The sequence below is a fragment of the Rhinolophus hipposideros genome (genome assembly GCF_964194185.1).
Source record: "Rhinolophus hipposideros genome assembly, chromosome: 16".
NCBI classification, from domain to species: domain Eukaryota; kingdom Metazoa; phylum Chordata; class Mammalia; order Chiroptera; family Rhinolophidae; genus Rhinolophus; species Rhinolophus hipposideros.
The window spans coordinates 36741766-36758854 of record NC_138062.1 but is presented as its reverse complement, the minus strand read 5'-3'; the positions used below and the strand labels follow the sequence as shown (position 1 = coordinate 36758854).

At 33.8% G+C, this 17089-nt stretch overlaps 1 protein-coding gene across 1 annotated transcript in view; it reads right to left on the bottom strand.

Annotated features, from left to right (window-relative positions):
* LOC308509198 (putative ATP-dependent RNA helicase DDX60) overlaps positions 1-17089 on the bottom strand; it is an 83895-nt gene that overhangs the window by 44706 nt on the left and 22100 nt on the right. Inside the window, exons 12-20 of the mRNA XM_081076951.1 lie at positions 15241-15346; positions 14670-14785; positions 13211-13371; positions 9724-9982; positions 7919-8085; positions 7224-7382; positions 5976-6125; positions 3683-3802; positions 2228-2323 (exon numbers count right to left, since the gene is read on the bottom strand). Of these exons, the coding sequence (XP_080933077.1) occupies positions 2228-2323; positions 3683-3802; positions 5976-6125; positions 7224-7382; positions 7919-8085; positions 9724-9982; positions 13211-13371; positions 14670-14785; positions 15241-15346 (1334 nt within the window). The remainder of the gene's footprint in view (positions 1-2227; positions 2324-3682; positions 3803-5975; positions 6126-7223; positions 7383-7918; positions 8086-9723; positions 9983-13210; positions 13372-14669; positions 14786-15240; positions 15347-17089) is intronic.

Sequence of the window (17089 nt, the reverse complement as noted above, 5' to 3'; positions counted from 1 at the left end):
AATCAACCATGCTAAATGCATATAAATATTCACATTCATTAGAAAATCTTCACACCTAAGTTTTACCTAATCCTCATAACCAATCCATCAATAATTCCTCTTTATCTTACTTTCAAAACTTTCTTGGTACTCAATGCATTGATCTCTATGCCTTCTGCCCACCATGTCAGCTGCACTACTACAATATCCTCCTGACTATTCTCCTAGCTACCCTTCCCTCCCCCTACATTCTTCACATCATAGCCCAAATGATGGGTCTAAAAGATAGATTAGGCCATGTCCATAATTCAAGTTCTTCAATATCTTACCATTACATGTGGAACAAAATATAAACTCCTTAACGAGGTATATACTGCCTGGAATAATTTGGCCCCTGCTGGCCTCTTGAGCTTCATCTCAAACCATGCTTTCTCATCTTGCTCCCACTTTGCTCCAGACATACTAGCCTTTTCTTTATTCCTGGAACAGAGATATCCTACTCTAGAGATTTCACATACATTTTTCCCTCTGCTTAAAATGCACTCACCCCTCTTTTCCACCTGTAAGTTCAGCTTAACGTCACTCAGAAAAACGTTTCTGATGGCCTGTTTTGGAGCTGTCCTACCATCTTCCAGCCATTGTCACAGTCACGACAGCCTGCTCTTTCTCTTCACAACATGTAGGAGTGTGGGCTGGCGTAGTCATTTGTATGCTTAATTGTTTAATTCTCTTTTTTCGATGACTCTGTGACCTTAGACCTGGGCATTCCTGGTACTAACAGAGCCCTGGCACTGTGGAGACATTCCTTAAATACTTGCTGAATAAATGAATGAATGTCTTTTGACCAAATAAATGAAATTAAACTAGATTCTCAAATAGGGTCTTCTATAGCCATATTAAATTATGACACTGAGATCAACTGGAAAGTACTTACTATCAGAGACAGATAATTTTTAAAAATTTTCCACTGCCCATGTGGCTTTGTTTTGGTCAGATAACATACCACTCTGCTGAATATTCACTTTATGCTTTGTACTAGATAGCACTTTTCCCTGGCCCCACCAGAATAGACATTGGCCTTCAAAACCTTTCTGCTTTACCCTTATACAAAAATTTCATATCATTTCAGGGTTTTGAGGTTAGAATACAATTCCAGGTTCTAGACTGCCAAGACTAAATTGCTGGATTTTTTTTTTTAAACAGAAGTATTCAAGGCCCTCAAGATGCAATATATACAGATTAGCCAAAAATTAGTATCAAACAAATGAAAAGCACAGCCTGCATGGTAGCCCCACGTTTACAACAGTAAAAGTTAAACTAAATATAGATATCATCTTTTCCCCCTTTAAACTGAAAAAATCTTTGGAGCAAAAGAATATATCATTTTGTTTTAAGTTTCTTTGAATAAATATACCTAACAATGCCACTAAAAATATTTTTCTAAATATTTCCTATTTGTCCCTACAAATTTCCATTGTTTTCTACCCTGTTCTCTCTGCCAAGGGAAACCAACCAACAGAGACTACTTCAAAAGTACTCCAATGTTCTCTGGTTCCATTGTATTTGACAAATGGACCACCTTGGCAAGAGATGAGAAGAAGGGAGGAGAATAAGAGTGAGCTCTTTATTATTGGCTCCCTTCCTGAGAGGTTAGCTTGGGCTAGCTATGTCCTTCATGTAAGGAAACTGTTCCTCACAACATGGCCAACTCACTCAGAATCTCCTTTTAAGTCTCAGTAACTGCTTCTTTGCCTTGTCCCTTTAAGCCTAAGGCTAAGCTACTAGTTCTGAATTACTGCACTAACCTTTATAGTTTCCCTCATGCACACCTTTGGGAAATACTCTTCTTGAATTGTATTTTAGTGTGCCACTTGTATGCAGTTGGGACCATGACTGATAAAATAACTTATATAAGTGACACCATCATTATAGCCCAAAATCCGTTGCTTGACATCTGTCCAGGAAAACGTATGTCATAGTGGTTATTTCTGCTCCTCTGAAACAGTAGGTACCAATGACAGGTTCTTCTCCCATACAGAGCTCCACAGATACACTGATATACCCTTTTGAGTCGCAACAGGAATGTGGAGCCAAAAGACCAGTATGATTCACTGGGAAAACCATTCAGAAGGAAGGGCTCCCAACCTGAACACCATACAAAGTGATAGGTGTTCTCAAGCACCAAAAATGTTCATTATAGTGCTTAGGTACCCAATAAATCAACCCAGATATATAATACCAAACCTACCTCATCAAATATAACATATCTGATCCTTTTCACCCATGCTTGGCGATGAGGAGCTAACAGCAGAATTTCAAGGCAGGCAGGCACTGTAACAAGTACCTAAAAATAATAATATTGTATAAACAAACATTTATGCAATAATAATATTGTATAAACAAACATGTGCAGACATAGTTGTAAGAATATAGAGTTATAACTCCTAAAAGCACCAGCTGATAAGTAGGATATAATACTGCTTTTGATAATGTTTCATTAAAATTGTGATATATTAGTTGGAACTTTATGACATTGCAATTTATTTTACAGGTCAAAATGGTAAAATACCAGATTTGAAATTTAAATTCTTATTTATGAACATTCAAAGTAATAAAAAATAGAGTTAATTGTCATAGGTTTATTTCTTCAAAATGTGACCCTGAAATACAACTTAGGTTGAAAAACGTTTATAAAGAATCAACAACAATGGAAGTAGGTGAAGCACGGTAGGGCAGAGAGAGAAGCTAAACTTCAAAACAGACCTGATGAAGCCTTGGCCAACGTGGCTCAAACTTCTGGAGTACATATTGGCTATCAGAGCAATTCCATATGAAGCCGAAATGTATAAACACCCCTGTCTAGCTCAGTCACAGGATACGTACTGTGGAGGCAGAACTGGGAGGATTGACAGCTGGCATTTGTCTTGTCCACACTCCCAAATCAGGCAGCACATCTCCATGTCTACCATACAATGTTCTACAATCATGTTTTCACTTTTTGTTTAGTCTTAATTGTTTTATTTATTTATTTATTTATTTTATTAGTTTCAGGTGTACAAGACAAGGTAATACTTAGACGTCCATCATTTATATCCCTCACACTGTGAACCCCCCTCCCCCCATCCACTATCCCTCCGACCTCACACCGAGCCATCACATTATATATATAAAATTATAGTTGGCATTCATTAATGTTTAGCTTCTGGTGTACAATGCCATGATCAGGCATCCACAGTATCCCTAATTGTTCATCTATGAGTTCAATAATGAGAAAAACTGTGTATGATTTACTCAGTTTTCTATTCATAATACGACATTTTTAAAATTACAATGAGTATCCTACTCATCAAGAAAAGTAAGGGAATCCTACTTATCAATAAAAAGTAATTCTGAGTAGGTAATTAATGTTTGTTAATATTTTTATAACATTGGGTTCTTCAGATTATTCTGAATCAAGTTACAAACCAAGATGATGCAATGAAATCTGAAATCAAAATCTAAGTATCCTAAAAAAAAAGATTAGTTCTATTTCTCACTCTTTGAATATAACAATATTAACTTTTCTCTAAAGCCATTTCATCTTTTGTAAATTCAAGAAAATTATTTCCATGAGGCCTTGTGAAGATGTTGACTTTCTAGTGAAAAAGTCATATAAGTACTACTATATAATTTGATAATAAATGCATGAATTAGTATATCCTACCTGACAGTTTAGGGCATCATGACGATAATCCCTTGTAAAAACACCACATAGAGTTTCACCACTTGGCATATTTTTGGTATAACGATTGTAAACAGTTGCTGCCACTTGATTAACAAGGGCCTGGTTGACAAAGAAAGAGATTTGTTAATCACATAATAAAATACAGGTAAAACTTCAGAGAATAACAGGAATTGTATTAAAAAAAATGTCCTGCTATGAATGCTGAAAGCTTAATAACCCTTTTCTTATATTCATCTTCTCTAAATACACTCACATGCTCTCTTTTAGATCCTTGATGAAGTATGTGAACCTCATTGATAAACCTCAACCTAAAGTAAGATAGGTGTGAGTCTGCTATAAAAGAAAGGTCAAGTAAGGAACAGTCAAGGTAGCTTTCTGGTTCTTATATCTGAGGACTTCCCCCCAGACATCTTAGGTTTGAATATAGATGCCAACAGGTAGAACCATGCTCTGGATCAAGCAGGTAGCCTGGCCAGTGAAATCTGAATATGTAAAAACCTATAAAACTCTATTTCACATTTTTGCCCCCCCCAAAAAAAATAATTTATATAGGTTAAAATGTAAATTTTAAAACATAAGCATAAAGATACTAAAAGTGAATATTTTCATATATCTTTATATATTTGAGCACACATGGAAAAGCTAAACGAAAATACTGATAGATCTGTTTATACAAAGATATTAAATATATATTTTCATTAGTATGACCACAATATATGACAAATTAGTATGACCGCAAAATGACAAATACAGATATATTCGTTATAATTTATATTATACTAATATAATTATACTAATTATATTATACTAATATTATACTAATTATACAAGGTTCTGATAATAAAAAGACATTCCCTTTCCTCAAAGAAAAAGAAAAATGGGCAAATGCATCCACAAGTGGTTCATGTATAAAGAAATATCAATGCCCCCAAACCATACATATAGATGCCCAAATCATTAGTAATAACAAAAATGTAAATTTAAATAAGGTAAAGCTTTCCAGCTATTAGTATGGCAAAAACTTTCGAAATGATAATAAGAACATCGGAAAAGATTAGAAAATGTACACTGCTATCTACTGCCAGTAGGAATAAAAATGGACTTAACCATATAGAAGAGTGATTTAACAATATGTATTGTGTTGACTTACCAATTCCACTTCTAGTAAGCTTAATTTTTCTTGATATATTTTGCTAACTGACAGTGAGCACACATTGCTTTCATAACCATGAAAAACAAAAAAAGCTACAATAAATAATAAAGTGCTAATTTCAAGTAATCATATTAGTCAATCTGGTGTGGAGGCTGACCACAAGTCACTCCACACTACACATTTTCCTAAAAATAAAATGGAATCTGAACTCATATTAATGTGTAGAATTAAAGTTATCCCAACTAAATTTGTCTTTCTCAATTGTAATCACATTAAAAACAATGAGTTGCGAATGAGGATATGCAAACTTATATTTCCTGCAAATCAAACTTTCTCCAAAATGACAAAAATCATATTTTCTGTTTTTAAGTTCAACATTATACATTTCTAGGCATAAAAGAATTATGGCAAAACAACCTGGCTTAAGAAATAGAGCAGTCACTAAGGTCCAATAGCAGATTAGATATATCCATAAACTCTGCAGTGGCAATATTAGGCTCTTAAGTGACTCAACATTGTCCAGCAAAGTGTGGGTACTTCTCACAATTCATGCACAATGTTGAATGACAAGACCACAAGACCAGACTTTTTCCTCACAATAATTCTAAGGAAACTATTATTTGGGCCTCTGAAACTAAAAAGAGAAACTTCAGGTTAAAAAAATAAATTAAAACTCTTTAAAACAGAGAAGAGACTGGTGGTTATCAAAGGCATGGGGGGGGGAGCATAAAACTGTTAAAAGGAACAAACTTTCACATGTAAGATAAATAAGTTATAGGGATGTCATGTACAGCCTGGGGGCTGTCGTTAACAATACTGTATTGCATATTTGAAAGGTGCCAAGGGAGTAAGATCATAACAGTTCTCATCACAAGAAAAAAATAATAATTATTTGAGGTGATGGATGTTAATTAAACTTTTTGTGGTAATCATTTCACAACATATTCATATATTGAATCATTATGGTTGTACACCTTAAATAATACAATGTTATATGTCAATTAGATCTCAATAAAACTGAAAAACAAATAATGACATAGATTCACTACATGCCTACATGTATTATTTTAAAAAAGGAGGTTCAAGCATGAAAGGAAATGAAAGTTACTTGAGTGCTACCTTTGTTGGAGCCACATACACAACGACGCCTTCATTGCTCTCCTTCAGCACTTTCTCCATGCAGTAGTAGGAAGCATAGGTTTTGCCTGAGGATGTTGGGGCAACAATCACAGCGGACTCATTATTATCCACAACATCGAGGAGCTCACGCTGCCGGGTTGAGAGCACGCTTTGTGTCAGTAATGGGAACGACACATTACCAACACACAGATATTAACGCACTTTTAGTATAATTTTCTGAACCTCAAATGGAATGCTTGGGAGTTGAAAACACTTGAAGAGAGGCACAGGAAAATCTGAAGAAGTCATGATATTCTCTCAGAAGAGAGAACTGTTAGGCTCTTGAGTACCTGGAGGTGGGTTTGTGTGTGAAGAATGGAAAGTGAGTGTGAATAAAATATCTTGTTATTGGGAAGATTTTTTTAAAATTATTTGTCATTGATTAAGTGCTGAATGGCTTTGAGAAATTAAGTTCTAAAAAGTAGCCAATATGCATTTTTCCAATGGTGAAAAAGTGGCTGAATAGAAAAAAAAAAAATCAGTGTTCATTATTTTACTACTTGCCTTCTAATTCCTATATAGAATAATGCCAGGTACCTACTTCAGAAGGCATGTGGGATCTTCATCCCTTCAGCCTATCCTTTTATTCATCAAAATAATGACTAGTCAAAGAATCATAAGCCTGTAGGATGGGAGGTATGTGGAAAAGCGTTCAATTGCATTTTTGTGGGTACATGTTCATGGTTCAGTCTGCAGACACTCACCATTTTATTCCAAATTTTATACCCATAAATATTAATTTTACATTTATTTATAGAAGAATAGATACTATGGTGATAGATGAGGCACATAAATATTTAAATAATTGTCTATACAATTTAAGATACCCAAATTTTTCTGTGAACAATTATATATTTACATATGAAATCCTACTGACACAGGGAATTTGGGAGGCTGATCCATAACGATACAACTAGATGACAGAGAAATTCAAAATATGCATGTGAAATCATCAGAGTACCTCCAAGGAACTGGTCTGTTTATGAAAAATGAATGAAAAGAGAATTTCACTTTCTTTAAGCTGGGAAAAGGGCTCACATTTTACATTCCTAATGGCAAAATAATTTTAAGTAATATGACTCAATATTAAGCACTTCATGACAAATATATAGAGCCACAATAATGAGAAGATGCTGAGATCACATTTAATAATAAAATATAAAAATGTTTGTTTCATTCAATGATTACCTGCCATGTGTCAGGAATAAAATCCTGCACTCTGGGATCTGGATCTTTTCTCTCATCTCGTATCAAAAAATGACCCATGTATTGTAGTTGAAACCGAGCTGGCCCAATGCCAATTGAATATTTTCTCTTTCTCTTCTTTACGTTGTCATCTGCTGCCACCTAAATTATTTTAAAAGTCCATTTTGAAAGTGATATTAAATTATAACATCATTTAAATAATTAAAATATTTATTACTGAGCAGTTTTTACGAGAAAATCATTTTACCAGGCTTTACATTTTGTAGTGGTTATGGAACAAGTCCTTTACCACCGAATCATTATCTGAACTATGAGTAAATTAGCAGACATCAAAATTTTCAAATATCCATCATGCTATTTGTAGCTACAATCTATATATTTAAAGACAATTCACAATAACAATATAGTGTTTTATTTTTTTGCTAGAATTAAACACAGGATTTGTTTCAGGATCTGCAGAGATTACGTGGCATCTAATGTTTGTCCAGGCAAGATTTTATACAAGCTTCCTAATTCTAGATTACTTTAAATTTGGGCAGCTGAATTACTAATGATTATGAACTCCGTGTAAATATTTTCAGGTAAAGAAAATCTGGAAGAGATGGCTGTACTTGGAAGACACGTTATGCATACCTAATAATTACTCTATTAAAATAGAGCTATAATAAGAACGTTACCTCGGTTGGATATAAAGAATTTGCCAACTTGTCAAATCCTAAATATTTAAGGCATCTGGCTATGAGTCGCCGATCTGCCTCTTGTAAAAGTTCTGGGTATTTTTCCATCAAGGAGTGGATCCTTTTCATCATTTGAACAGCTATACTTAAATCTTTTGTAGTTTCACCTTGGCAAAGAATACAATAAAATTGTTATAAAGACCACCAATAATAATAAATGTTTCATTATCCAAGATTAGCCATTCAGGCTATCAATCAGACCTCATTAAAATGACTGTCTTACTTAACATTAATGGAGGTTGTGGAATACAAAGTACTAAATAAAATAAAATTAAAGTGCAACTCTCCACACTTCATCATCTCCATGGATAACTGAGAAGTTGCTGTATAAATGTTGGAGAAAAGGAAAAATCTTGTAGTTGATAGAGATAAGATAATTAAAGCTCAAGTTTGTATATGTTCTGGGGAAAAACAAATCCTTTCTCCACCTATTATTTTCATGTCTTCTCTACTCAGTTCAAAGAAAAATATTCAGGTGACTTTAAATATCTGGTTAAAAACTTAGCAACACTTATTGAGTTCTACTGTTGACCATACGTAAGTATTTGGTGCAATCACCGGAGCCTCTCAAATCAAGCAGCCTATTACAACTGCCAGATAAAGAAAGACTTTGCTAATTCCTCTCCATTTCTTTATAGTCAGATATATATCCTTTTTATTTCTCCTCACTGATAATCTTTCCATACTTAGCGAGTTAGGGCTGGTTTTGATGCCACCTGTCTTCTAGTCAACCTATACTTTATTTATTTACCAACTACTACCAAACACATACTGAACACTGAGGCTACAAAAAAAAAAAATTAATACAGAATTCTTACTCTCCAGGTGGGTAAGCCACTGTTAATTTTGATCTCTCTTAGTAACAGCCAACTTCAAATTCTGATACAACATCTTGGTTGGGGAGAAATACAGTCAGCCAAGTTAATGCTTCTCGCTGTAATAGAATCCACAGTGAAAGACTGACTATGAGAGCAGACCGAAGTTAGCAGAATGAGAGTGGGATAAAAAAGAACCTGGTTACCATGTGTTAAATGGATTCAAATGTGGAGATGCTCAAGACTGACATCAATTCGGTTTGTTTGAAAGGTCAGTTTGGAAGTATGGCACGTGATCATTATCACCAGCTATCAATTTACGTATCTCTATCCAGTCTTACTTCTCCACTATCTTCCTCTCCCTGTCTCTTCTTTTCTACTTTTCATTGCAGAAATTATAAAGTCGGGTGCATAGAAGCCACAGTAATATTTGGAAGAACTCACCATGCTGACAAACATGGTATCAGTTTTAGCCAGAAAGAAAATGTTTACACTTCAGATCTCAAAGAGGAATGACAGATTCTCCTTGGGTGCCTCACCATCTTTGCTGGTTCCCTTAACCATTCCTACAACTTTGTAAGTAGTTTTTTTTTTGTTTTTTGTTTTTTTTTTTAAAAAAAAAAAACCTCTCTTTGATTGTGATTTCATTTGAATTTGTTTATGAATGTGCTGAATATTTGCTACTGGCACTCTCGCTGAGATTTTATTGCTCATTGATAAAATAGAGGTAAAAATACTTAGAGGAATTTTGTAAGGATAAAATCTGATAATGCATCTAAGGTTTCTCCAGTTAATAATAATAATAAGTGACAGCTATCATCATTCCATTTTTTTTTGACTTTTATTTTATTTTATTTTTACATCCCTCACACCGTGAACCATTTTTTAAATTAATTCTCCTATTCATCAAAATAAAAAACAGTCACATACCTTTTCCTTGGCTTCTGCAATGTTCCTTCCATGCTTTCAAGCAGGCAGTTAACCCTACCATTTCAACTCTAAGTTTCACTGAGTTACTTTTACATGATTTCAAAAAACCTTCCAGGTTCTTTATTCCAGAGTTTAAATTCTCTTTCATTTCCTCCTCAATAGAAAATGACAGAACATTCCATTTGTTCTCTTCTTTTTGTTCTTCCTTGGCAAATAATCTCTTCTTATTCTCTCTAGTAATTATTTCAGCCTTGGTTTCCTGCCCAAAAAGGAAAGAAACATCCCATGAATCAAGTTGGAAATATTCCAAGATGATATTTCATGAACGAGACAATATTTTTAAGTGTATGTTGATTATTTTGACCATCATCCCATTCTTGAATGGCATAATTTTAGTTTATATCTTACAATTAAAACCTCTTTTAATTGAAAACTTATGACAATTCATTTTAATGAATATAAAAACTCTGTGCAGATAATTTTTTAGTTTTCTGAATGGTCTAGATTATAAATCAAAGAGAAAATATAACAAAATCAGAAATACCAGGCTACTGTGTTTTGGTTTTGTTTGTTTGTTTGTTTTATGTCTCCGTGCACTGTTTCCTGTTGCTGTGTCTGGAATTGTTTTTCGTCTTCCATCCTTGCATACTCGTAGTTACCTCTCTATCCCCTACTTACCTTTCAAGATATTTCTTAGATGAAGCCCTTCCTAACTCTCCTAAGTCTAGGTCATATAGTCTTCCTCTACCCAGGTTTCTCTCTATCAAAGCACTCATAACATGTACTGTGGCTGTGATTTTCCTTGTCATACTTCTCCTCTAGATCAATTACCTTAAAACAGGAATGTGTCATAGTTGTCTGTATGTCCCAAGCATAAAATATTTAGTTCATAATGTTTAATGAGTGAATGAGGAAATAGAAAGGGAATGAAAGAAAAGAGGAGATAGAAGGAAGAACACAAATACAACTTATTTGCTCTATCCAGAAATACATTTCCAATTGACTTAATCACACTATGGGCCCATTTTTACTATACTTTTATCAATATGATTTATTAATCTACAAAGACAAATAAGAAAATTGTTGTATTCACAAGAGAATTCTTTCTGACAAACCTTCCACGATTCTGGTTTGTCATGAAATTAATACCTAAACTTTGCCTATAATAAACTCAATTTTAGTTGTCACCACTTTCTCAGTATTTAATTCTAATCAATAACATTGAGCTTTCCCAATGTTTTAATCTTCCAAATGTTTGTGTGCCAATACCATACTGTTTTGATTACTACAATTTTGTAATACAGGTTGAAATCAGGGAGGGTGATACCTCCAACTTTATTCTTTTTTCTCACTATTGATTTGGCTATGCAGGGTCTTTTGTGGTTCCATACAAATTTTAGGATTGTTTGTTCTATTTCTGTAAAAAAAATGCCATTGGAATTTTGATAGGGATTGCATTGACTCTGTAGATAGTATGGACATTTTAACAATATTTTTCCAATCCATAAGCATGGATTATCTTTCCATTTATTTGTTTCTTCTTTAGTTTATTTCATCAATTCTTATAGTCTTCAGTGTACAGGTCTTTCATCACCTTTATTAAATTTATTTCTCAATATTTTACTCTATTTGATGCAATTGTAATGGGACTGTTCTCTTACTTTCTCTTTCTGATAGTTCATTATTAGTGTATAGAAATGAAACAGATTTTCATATGTTGATTTGTACCTGTAACTTTACTAAATTTATGGATTGATTCTGTTTTGGGGTGGATTTTTTAGGGTTTTCTACATATAATGTGTCATCTGCAAATAGAGATAGTTTTATTTCTTTCTTCCCAATTTGGATGCCTTTTATTTCTTTCCTTTGCCTAACTGCTTTGGCTTGGACTTCCAGTACTATTTTGAATAAGAGTACCAAGAGTGGGGGGGAAAGTGGCAAGAATGGGCATCTTTGTCTTATTCCTAATCTTAGAAAGCTTTCAGGTTTTCACCTTTATATTATATAATGACCTTCTTTCTCTCTTTTACTTAAAGTCTATTTTTTCTGATATAAGTATAGCTACACCTGCTTTCTTTTGGTTTCTATTTGCATGGAATATCTTTTTGCATCATTTTAATTTTAGTCTGTGTGTGTCCTTAAAGCTGAAGTGAGTCTCTTGTAGACAGCATATGGTTGGGTCTTTTGTTATTATTCATTCAGCCACTCTATGACTTTTGATTAGACAAATCAGTCAATTTATATTTAAAATAGTTATTGACAGGCATAGACTTATAATTATCATTTTGTTATTTTTTTTCCAGCTGATTTTATAATTCCTTTGTTCCTTTCTTCTCTTTGGCTCTTCCTTTGTGATTTGCTAATTTTCTATGCTTAGGAAATTGTTGAATGCTTAGATTTCTTTCTCTTTCTCTTTTGTCTATCTATTATAGGTTTTAGCTTTGTGGTTACCATGAGGCTTATGCAAAATACCTTATATTTATTTACATTATTACATTGCACATCTGGTGCGGGCCAGAAGGAGAATACAGAGATGGTGTCTTCTGCCTTCCTGATGTCTGGGGAGGACTACATTCTATCCCTAGATGTACTCTAAATTAGAAGACTGACCCCCAGACAGCAGTTTTTAAAGTGTGCAAATTGGCTTCTTTCAGGGAATGGGAGATAAGTGTTTTAGTCTGCTGTCTCTGGCTGAGCCCTGGGGGAATAGCTAGGCCAGTTCAGTGCAAGCCTGTTAAGAAACAGGCTTTGTTAAGAAACAAATTTCTTTGTTTGCTATAGTCTTTTGGGTCTTGTGGAAGAAACTCTCATTGGCTTTCAGAGTTAGATGTTTTGAGGGGTTCTTCCCTCAGGTAGAAATATTAAAAGTTGGGGTGCTAGTTCTTAGGTCCAAACCCTTACCTCCAGAGGGAGAAGGTGGGAGTTGTGAGTTCCTTCCTGATTATATGTCACTATGCCAGGGTGGAGTTTAGTGCAAGAGCATGTCTCAACCTCCTCTTCCTGTTTCGTTGTGTGTGTTTTTTCTCAATCACTCAATATGTAGGAGTCATTCAACTAGTTTCTGGATTTCCTTCAGAGGGAATTTTAGAGGGAATAACTAAGATAACTATAAACTCAGTGTGTCCATGGGAGAAGGTGAGTTCAGAAACCTCCTTTTTTGCCACTGTGGACCAGATCTCTCAAAGAGCTACATTTTTAATGTTAAGAGTTATATTTTTCATGTGATTTCAACATTTCTAAATTCAAGCCTTTAGTTACTTAATGTCTTTTTTTTCAAACAAATATATATTTTATTATATATAGAGGGCCATATATAACTTTTTATATACAGGTTAGAGTTTCTTAGCAAGTAAATAAAATAAAAAGTGATCATATATCAAAAACAAAAAGCATAGCATGGAAAGAAACTACCAAAGAGACTGAAAAATATCAAAGTAAGAAAAGAAAAAGAAAAGTAAAACATGTTTGTAGAATTTATAGAACCTACATTTGCCTTTTTGCTCTTGGGTTCACTGAAATTCTTCTTTGGCTTGATAGCTTGAGTTACAATGACTTTGGAGGAGACTGATTCTAATGAATTTCCATAAAATCGTTGAAAACGATGATACTTTTGAAGAGATTTTAAAAAATAACCATCTCTAGGTTTTTCTGAAAAATAAGAGACTTAAAATGTAACACGACTATATTTCTCACTAATTATTCACACCATCCCACCCACACATGCACTTTTCTTTTTATTTTGGAATAGTAATTTACTCTGTTCACTTTTTTAAAAGAAGGAATCTTAAGTCAGACGAGGTCTTGTGTATAGAATAATCCTTTATCTTTTTTAAAAGATGGACATGACAAAACACTTTTTCACTGTCTACCACCCAAATTAAATATCAGGATGCTATAAAGAATTACAGATTCTGGGCATTGCCTCTGTCATGTGCCCTTAAAGTTAAGAAGAGGAAGGCAGATGCAGAGTCAAAAAGATATCCATTTGGTATATCCTGGCTTCTTGCATCACTTGATAGAAAAGTCCTTACTCTAGACCATGGCCACAGAGTCAAGAGCTTAGCAAATGAAAAACCTCACACTATGGTGAAATCCAATGACAGGAAATCCCAACAATCAAACTGTGACTTACTCCCTTGCCCAAGGAAAATTATAATACTCACTTAAAGGGAGTAATTAAGCTGGTTAAATTTTCTACGTCTATCCACACATACTAAATCAAACCACTTTGAAGAATGCTAATGGTTAATCTAAGGAGGCCCTCATATTTTGCAAGATCTTGATAGTTGTTTACACAGGCAGGCTGATAAGTATTTCCTTTGAGCATACTACTACGCAAACTCCTTTCTTCTGAAAGTAAGTTTTGTCAACTTGAAGGAGAGTAGGAGTGATCACAAGGACAGACAATTATGAGATGAAGACAAGGAATGAACCAAGGAGACAAGATCCCTAATTCAAACGCTGTTGATCTACTGTTAGTGATTTCATGAGCCTTTCTACAGTTCCACCCAACTGGAGCACAAAGGCAGGTAAAATGCTGGTACTTGTTACACACACACAGTCAACTGGGTGACATGAAAGCAACGGCAAGTGCTTGAAAAACTATGGCCTCAATATTTTTTATATCAAGGAATACACAGATTTCTTCAACCACTATCTGTCTTTGCTTAAAACAGCTTCTAAGTTTTGTGGGGCTAAATGCCATATTTGTGTATTTCCTCCTAAGATATCTGGAGACCTGTACAAAAGACTGACAGTAAATAAAATGGGACTTTTTCATCACCATCTTTATTGGCATTCATCTAAATACTTCTAGACTATTCTTACTCAAGAAGTATAATTTGTGGCACATAACATTCTAATACTTCATAATTAGATATTACTATTAATAAAAGGCAGAGAGTTAAATTGGTTTTAATTTATTTCACCAGTGTCACAGAGCTCACCATCAAATGCGCTTTTTGTCCTGTCATAATCATCACTAAGGGGTCTGCGAGAATGCCAATGTACAAGTTCATCAAATTCCTTATGTTTAACCAGTGAAGTTACAATAGGATCATCACTATGAGAAAAAAAAGAAATATACACATATTTTAAATTGCATGCCTTAAATATAACAGCACAGACGACATTCTGTAATAATAGTTTTAAAAATCATATTCCCCTTTCCTCTTTCTGTGATATGATGTGAATGGTTGAATCCAAAGAGTTTATTAGAGACTTAAGAACCCAGAATGCAGTCCATGTTTCTAATTGTCCCATCAACAACAAATATTCATTAATTAATTCATTAATTAAAAAATTGCAGCTAGAGTGATTTTACTCTAAGACTAAAACCATGTTGATTTTCACTTAGTGTTAATCAAAGGACATTGTTATATTTGATATTAAACTCATTATGTGTTACAAAACACGTATTACAACTAATAGACTCTAATCTGTTACATTCAAGGAATCTTTAATAAGTAATTCTTCCATTCCACACAAGTATTTACTGAGGTACTTTTACCCCTATACCTTTGCAGGAAAGGCAAATCTTTCAAAATGTCTCCAGCAAATTTATCAACCACCTCCGATGACATTGGAATAAAACCCAAACTGGGCATCTTTTCCTTGGAGGTGTCTGTAAACAAGTAAAATATTAAGACAAGGTCAAATGTAAAACTTTCATACAGGACTATTATACAATTATTATCTAAAATTTTACTTTAAAAACATTTTTCATTGATCTTACTTATATTGATCAATTCTAGCCCTTCCCATAAAGCTATTTCCCACTTTAAAACATTTTGGAACACAGTAGAGTATAAAGAAATGGACAGCTTTTAAGTAGGTACGTGGAAAGTAGGTAGCTACATAGCATACATACCATATATATGTGGCAGTCAGCTAGTTAAATCCTTTATTTAGCATCTGATTCATAATTCTCGGTAAGCTGCCATTTCTCTGCCCCTTTTCCCCTGGTGTTCACTGTTTCTGTTTTCCCAATGCCTTCCTACTATATATAATACAAGCTCTACAACCCTCTGCCTGAGTATTTTTCATTTTACAACCCACATGTAGCAGTGCTAAGAATTTAATGCCCCAGAGAGAGCCCTCAGCCAGAGACTGAGATTCCCAGTAAAATTTACCTGTAGTTGTCCACAGTGGAAACCTACTTATTAACATGCCCTGCATTTGTTTTCTTTTTTCTGTTCTAATCTGACCACTCCCTTGTTTTATCTTTCTGGGATCAGTAAAACTACTTATACTCAAGAGTGTTTGTCTGGTGGAACTCATCCTGAAAAAAGGAAAGGGGATATATATTCTTTCTTCACATCATGAAAAATATCCTTATATCAATACACCCTAAATTCCCATTAGCTTTTCTCTTCATATTCGTTTTAGGATCATTTTCTTTTTCCTGAAATTCGACATATAGAAATGTCTTCAGTGATGTTATGATGATGGATAAATCAGTTTTGTATTTCTGAAAATATCCACATTACTCCTTCATTCTTAAATTATATTTTTTAATTATATATCATGTTACTCTATTTTGACTTATATCGTTGTTATTAAAAAAGTCTATTAGACTTTTTATTCCTTGTAGGTAACTCTGGTTCTTTTAAGATATTTATTTTTTATATTCTACAATATTATTCTATTGTGTCTAGTATATGTATTTATCTGAGACTATATATGTGCATGTGTTTAATTTATTCCACTTGGGATTTATAATACATCCTGAATTTGCAAATTCTTATCTTTCATCAATCCAGGTAAATGCCCAACTATAATCTCTTCAAAATATTGCCTGACTCATATTGGCTCAATCTCTCCTTCTGAATCTCCCAATGAATGAAAAGTTGACTTCTTCATTCTATTCTTGATATATATGTATATGTATTGATTATATATAGATAGATAGATAGATAGATAGATAGATAGATATTGATATATATATATATCATTAGGGAATATTGGGGAAAAGTGTGTTTTTCCAGGACCCATCAGCTCCAGGTCAAGTCATTGTTTTCAATCTGGTTGTGGAGGGCACAGCTCATTGGCCCATGTGGGAATCGAACCGGCGAGTTTGGTGTTATGAGAACTGTGCCCTAACCACTTAGCCAACAGGCCAACCTCCTTCATATATTTTAACATCACTTTTATATTTTTTCTTTTCTATTTTTGGGTATTTTTTTGATTTTTAAATTTTTTCAACCTTTACTGAGATATAATCGACATATAACATTGGGTAAATTTACAGTATACAACATGTTCATCTCTCTATATCTGTAATTCTTTCGATTTATTTCTAGTTCACAAATTATCTTTTTAGAAATATCCAGTCAGCTTTTTAAATCATCATCTGTTGATAATATTT